This window comes from Rhea americana, unplaced genomic scaffold, assembly GCF_003343005.1.
Source record: "Rhea americana isolate MKP2758 unplaced genomic scaffold, rheAme1 scaffold_13, whole genome shotgun sequence".
Lineage (NCBI taxonomy): Eukaryota > Metazoa > Chordata > Aves > Rheiformes > Rheidae > Rhea > Rhea americana.
Window position 1 is genome coordinate 7,428,617 of NW_028185372.1, and position 6,384 is coordinate 7,435,000.

General features: G+C 39.5%; 1 protein-coding gene across 1 annotated transcript; it reads left to right on the forward strand.

Annotated features, from left to right (window-relative positions):
* The first annotated feature begins 891 nt into the window (after positions 1 to 891).
* On the forward strand, positions 892 to 5,153 carry GPX8 (glutathione peroxidase 8 (putative)). The gene is made up of 3 exons (XM_085326431.1): positions 892 to 1,158; positions 1,798 to 2,059; positions 4,373 to 5,153. The coding sequence occupies exons 1-3, from the start codon at positions 952 to 954 to the stop codon at positions 4,534 to 4,536; spliced, it is 633 nt and encodes a 210-aa protein (XP_085182557.1). The 5' UTR covers positions 892 to 951; the 3' UTR covers positions 4,537 to 5,153.
* Positions 5,154 to 6,384: the final 1,231 nt, after the last annotated feature.

Below are 6,384 nucleotides of genomic sequence, written 5' to 3' on the forward strand. Positions count from 1 at the left end.
TTGTCATCACTACATATTTATGTCTGAAATATCCCTTCAGATACCAAGAAGCAACAGGCAAAGATGACAAGTACTCTATAATACAGAAATGTCTTGAAAATAGAAAACAATAAGGGGCAGATAGAAAAAAAAATGTCAGACTTGCACAGCTTTGAAGTTCAGAGCATCTTTTAGTTTCCTCATTAAAACACCACTAGAGAGAGACTTCTAGCTTAGGCTGAGAATATCAGCCTTTCCTCCTTCTCTGGTGTGGACTCTTCTCCTCTCAGCAGTGCTAGCAGACAGCTAAGATAGCAGCATTAAAAAAAAAAAAAAAAGCTCATTTTCTATCATCAGTTCTACACTTCTTTTCCCCTAATATATATATAAAAAATCTGATTTTGTTCCCTCACACCAGCCTGCAAAAAAGGATCTTTCTTTTCTAGTGTGCTGTAAAAAGAGTCTTACAGACAAATCGTGTAATCTGCCTGTAATCACACAGCAGCTGATGATAGGCAGAAGAGAGACAGTGCATAGGGAAAGATCTGCCACACTGCCCTCCTACCCAAACAGCTGGTCCCAAACTGCTTGTCCCATCTGATAACACAGGGGTCCACAGGATGCGGCTAGAGCTGCACTTACAGACCCACAGAAAAGGTACCAGCCAATTCTCAAGATAACATGCCACCCTAAAGTATTCCACATAAGTCAGCTGAACAAAGCAATCAATACTCTTAGGCGATGGAAACACACTTTCCATTTGTTCCTTTTTTCCTAGTCAGAGCCATCTGTAATTTACTAAGTGTTCTGAAGTCCAGCATAGGCAATGTAAAAGGAAACAGTCACTTCCACAGCAGGAAGAAAAYGAGCAGCTTGTTCTTTTTAGCCTGAGCAGCGTAGCTGCAAGTTTCGTATTTCAGCTCCTCCTTCACATTCCAGGCCTGCCCAGGCTCCTCTCCAAAGTTTTTGAAAATGGAGCCTCTCACAACTACTTATCCTTTAAAATATTCCGTGCCAAAAGCCAGGGTCTTTGTTGTTTTTCTGTCGATGGTTTTGTGTACTGCAGTTCTCTGCCTATTGCAACTCAAGTTTTTTAAACCTAAAATCAAAGATTTTTATTCTTTCGAAGTCAAGGATTCACGAGGAAGGATTGTTTCCTTGGAAAAGTACAGAGGGAAAGTAAGTTACAACTTCATTATATCTTTATCTTGAATCTTTCCTAAAGCTATATCCATTTGTAGGTGGCAAAGAAGTTTGGTTATGGGAATTTATGACAGTTTCTGCTAAAATCCTRCTCTTCAAAACATAAACCATAAGCTAGAGGGAAATTTTACCTAGACTTGCCTCAACAACTAAGGATAAATTACAATAAAGAATATTAAATATTAATGTTATGTTAATGTTAAATATTAAATAAATTACAACTAAGGAATGAGATTTTTAATCTATAGGGTTAACAATGGAATTTGTGCATTTTAACCATACTAGACAAAGGGTAGTATGTTGTGCAGAATTTTTGAAGCTGATCTAATAAGATGAATTTAGTACCTGTCTTAAATATATGCTTTTTGCATGCTTATTTTTAAGCAAAGCTATAATTAGAAACAGTTTATGGATAAGATTTTTAAAACRGGAGGTCTCAAAGAAAAAGCAAATACCTTCAGCTGCTATTATTCTTACCCTATTTATTGAAATTATGGTCAGAGATAAAGTCCAGAAAGAACCACTGAGACAGTGGAATATGCCACTTTAAGATTTGATCAAAATCTCTATGCCATCTTTAGTTTTTCTAAGTATTCTAACTTTATTTCTCTGAAGGCGACTTTGGTTGTAAACGTGGCCAGTTACTGTCAACATACAGACAAAAATTACATCGCACTGCAAGAACTGCACAGAGAGTTTGGTCCCTCCCACTTCACTGTGCTGGCTTTTCCCTGCAACCAGTTTGGAGAATCAGAGCCTAGTTCAAGCCAGGAAATAGAATCTTTTGCCAAAGGAAACTATGGAGTAACCTTCCCTGTTTTCCACAAAATCAAGATTCTAGGATCAGAAGCAGAGCCGGCCTTTAAGTTTCTAATAGGTAACTATTTCCTTCTGTATACTGCACTGCCTATAACTGTGATATTGTTCCTGAATTCCAGTCTGGGTTTATCAAGCATAATCTGAGCAATCATTGCAGTCTTCATAGTCTACGGAGAGAAATAAGCACCTTTGGAAAACAATCCATCTCATTTTAATGCAGATATCAAAAAAAAAGTTAGAATTGTATCTTGAAAGCGCCTGTTTCTCCCCACTGATGATAAAATGTCTAAAGCTAGAAATACCTCTTTTGCAGACATACAAAGTTGAGTGCAAAGACTCCTACCTAAAAAATCCTGTTTCAAATGATGGGATTTTCGTTGGAAAACAACTTTTCTTATAGAGAAAAATGTAACTATGATTAATTCTTCCAGTAATAATTATGACAAACAGATGCAGATACGAAAATTCCTCTTAGCAAAGAGTCATCTCATTAACTCATCTCATGAGTTTAGGGGCCCAATCTGCAAAATCCACTAGCACAAATATTCCAGACTCTTGCTACAGTAGGCATTTACTGACTTAAAGCCTCATGCTCTCACAAGCGAAATAAGACTGTTTTCAGTTGACCAAAATGCTCATAGACACAAAGCCAACTAAAATGCCTCTATAAGTTTTCTTGAGCTTTGGTCAGGTCTTCATATAGCAAATGCTGGTATATGGAAAAAGGATAACTAGACCATAACCCTTCTCTATCCAATCTTTCTTTTTTAAAAAAAGAACTAGAAAATAGAGTATGAGAAGAAACCCTAGCTATATTCCATCTCCCTGCCCCATTCATGATCCGCTACCTAAACCAGTACACTAGGTGCTTTTCCAGAATAGTACAGTAGCCATGACAGATTCCAAGATTTCCCAGTCACTTCCAGTTCATCACAACTCTTCTCGTTAGAAACCTATTTGCATATCTACATGAAATCTTGCTTACACCACTTAAACCCATTGCTTCTTGTCATACCCTCAGTGATATCTGCTATGTACTTGAAAATTATGCCTTTCCTCAGTCATCTCCTAACCAGTCACAATAGTCAGTATTACAGTGCTTCCCCCCACCTACCTTTAGGCATCTTGTTGAGGCCCTTGGGTAAAGTCTAGTTGTGAGTTGCCTTGATGTCCAGTGGAATTACTGACTTGCACTCTGCAGGGGCCTCTCTGAGTTCATTAGAGAGGAGATCAGGGCAAGCAGGTACCAGATACAAGGGCAGTTAGTTTCAGTGTGCCTCACATCCTCATCTTTCAATAGATAATTTACCAACCCCACATAGGATGACGATGTGAGGATATAGAAGTGAGAAGGGAAACTTGGATGTCACACATCTCATTTTATGCCATCAGCTTGAGACTAAACCCTGTTTCCATTCACCTAGCTGATAACATTGGACTTCGTTTGTCCTCTACAACCTTACCAAGGAAAAGAGTCGCATTTTAATGATAGCATAGTGCATATAAAATTTAGATACTTTGACCAATTGGCTGGCTAAACAAATATCTACTCCTACCCATTCAGAAATAGAACTACCATATTCACTCGTTCAGTTCTTCTTTGATATCGTCACCATGAAAACAAAGATCCCTTGATAATTAAATATTTTGAAATAAGACTTTTCCTTCATTCTTCTGCTTCACAGGAGATTATTGTGCATCACCAAAGGAGTACCTCTCCTATATTTAGTTGTCCTGACAAACAAAAGATTGAACATTTTGATGCTACATCTTCTGCTGACTGTGACCACTAGACTGTGTGCCTGTCCCCTGGTCAAAATCTCAAGTAGTTTTCTTCTACTTCTTCCCTCAAAGAGAGGCTTTCCCTCCCTTCCTAGGACCAGTAAGATTCTCCCAGAATAAMGGCTGAATCAAAAAACTGCTTCTGTCTCCTCTGGGAGCCATACAGTTTCCTGTATTATTTCCGGGGTCAAGGGGCTCTCCACCAGGAATTCATTACAGCAACATTACCATTAAAGTTCTGCCTTATAAGTTGGAAGGCACTGAAGTAAGCCACCATAGCCACTGCAATTCCTGCACCCATTTCTCCTCCCTTAAACTCAGATAACACTAGGGATTCCCTGATGAGTATGCAGCCCCCATATGCTCCTCCATAGGAAGCAGAACATAGTAAAAACCTTTCAACCGTTTTGGCAGAAGGTGAGAGTATCACTTTTCAGATTGTTAACACCGACCAGTAAACTTATGTCCAGAGCACTAGCAAAGAACAAGGTGGATTAAAAGAAACAAATAGTTAACCAGTCACTGCTTTCTAATTAAACAATTACAAGCCTAAGGGAGTCATTAAAATGATCTGATGCCACTCTTGCAGATTCTTCAAAGAAAGAGCCTAGATGGAATTTCTGGAAATATCTTGTCAGCCCTGAAGGTAAAGTTGTGAAATTCTGGAGACCTGAAGAACCCATAGGAACTATCAAGCCAGAAGTAGCATCCTTGATCAGACAGATCATCATGAAAAAAAGGGAAGATCTCTGAAAAAGCCATTCTGTCTGTGAATCCATTCAACAGCATGTGTGCACAACCTTAGTACATTCCTGTGAAACGCTGCTAGAAGCTAAGCCACCAGGTGATTTTATTTCTCTTTGGTGTTAGTATTTTCAGCCCCACTATGTCAATTAATGTTGGATTTGCTGCTGCAACAGCCTTGAGCACCACCAAGGCCACCAAGAATGGCAAGGCACTCAGCACCTTGCAGGACTGGACCTGCAATTGACAAAGTCTGAATGCTTCTTTACATTGCTGACCCCAGCAAGTCACGGTTGTCACTAGCAAGATATATAGCTAGATATAGCTATATATAGCTAGATATAGCTAAAAACAAGAGGACTTGTGCAAATACTGAATAACTTAAAGATTTTTGTTTCCCATCTACAATTAACAAGTAGGTTTTGATATGCCATTAACACTTAACTGCCCTGACTGAATGATATGGAGTCCAGAGGTACCATATCAGAGTCTTCTGAAACAAATGTCACTGAAGATAATAGCTTTGCAATATTAACAGAGGACAATTATTGAATTGCAAAGCTGTATACTTGGTCCTAAAAAACTGTACATAGAAAATGAGATTATTATTAAAAGAGAAAGTGACAAAAAAATGTTTCCTTCCCTGCTTTGTGTGTATTTTGATTCATTTTACATTTCACCTTTACACCAACACCTGTAACCTCATAAGACTTTTCCATACACTTGTACTGCAGYGCAGTGCCTTGGCTGTGAGCTCTTCTTCTGCAGGATTCCCCATTCTTCTGATCTGGATGCAAGTAGGGCATGTGTGAACGTATCTGGCTCCTAAAACAGGATGCAAGGGGCAGAGGGGAAATCAATAGCCTGGTATGCTAATAGACATCCTTTCAGACACCTTTGCGATGATTCAAGATGATGCTCCCCAGCTATCTACCCCTCTGGAAGAAAACAGTCTTCAAGTACAGGCAGCAAAAAGAGGGATGAAGGGTCATGTAGCAAGCCCTGCTCTTCTCACCTTGAAATCTCCCTAGTCTAGTACAAGTGCCAATCCATTTCCAGTCAGTTTAAAAAAGCGTGGATGAGCAGAGCAGGGTAGGATAGGTTGATTGTTCCATTTCAAACTACCAAGCATTTTCATAGATCTGTTTGACCAAGGGAAAGGATGAATTGGAATACAGAACCTCATTCCAGTAGTCTGAAAGAACAGAAATAAAATAAACCAATGRCTCAGAAGTTTTCTACATGAAAGAGGATTGGTAACAGTGCTGTTATCCTGTAAGATTAACAATGACTGACACTTATACACACACTAAATACAGAGTCAGTGAGTGAGCATATCCCAGTAATTCAAGTTATAYGAGAAAGTGTTTGCTTGCTGAGCACATACATCGGTGGTTCAGTGAATGTGTGCCATGCTTGAACTAAGATGTCCCAAGATGACTTCCAAAACATTTGTACTACTAAATAAGGCCAGAAGCCTTTTTTCTCATGTTCATGTATTTAAATTCTCTTCTCTCTGCCACATAAGGGTGGCATTTCTCATACTCCCTACAGAGAACAGTATGTGGCCCATGATACCACCCAACCTGCCTCAGTCACTGTACAGTGAAGCCAAAATCATGCCAAGTGTGCAAACACTTGCACAGACAGATTTTGTACTCTGGCTGTGGCTTTTCTTTGCTAGACACAGTTCCTGCTGCTCTGAAATAGCCTGCATGCACTATCTGTAGCCCCAGCTCCTTGACTTCCCTATTTGCAAGAATCAATATTATCTCCACATCCGGAGATGTCCCTAGAGGAGGGTCACCAGGGATGAAGGACTCTGTAGAAGTACTTCATTTCAGCCCTGACTGCAGC

Excerpts from the sequence above, each read along its gene's own strand:
- GPX8 (XM_085326431.1), top strand. The coding sequence starts at position 952 with ATGGAGCCTCTCACAACTACTTATCCTTTAAAATATTCCGTGCCAAAA. Across the intron at positions 1,159-1,797 it reads TGGAAAAGTACAGAGGGAAA|GCGACTTTGGTTGTAAACGT; the intron begins GTAAGTTACAAC and ends ATTTCTCTGAAG. Across the intron at positions 2,060-4,372 it reads GGCCTTTAAGTTTCTAATAG|ATTCTTCAAAGAAAGAGCCT; the intron begins GTAACTATTTCC and ends CCACTCTTGCAG.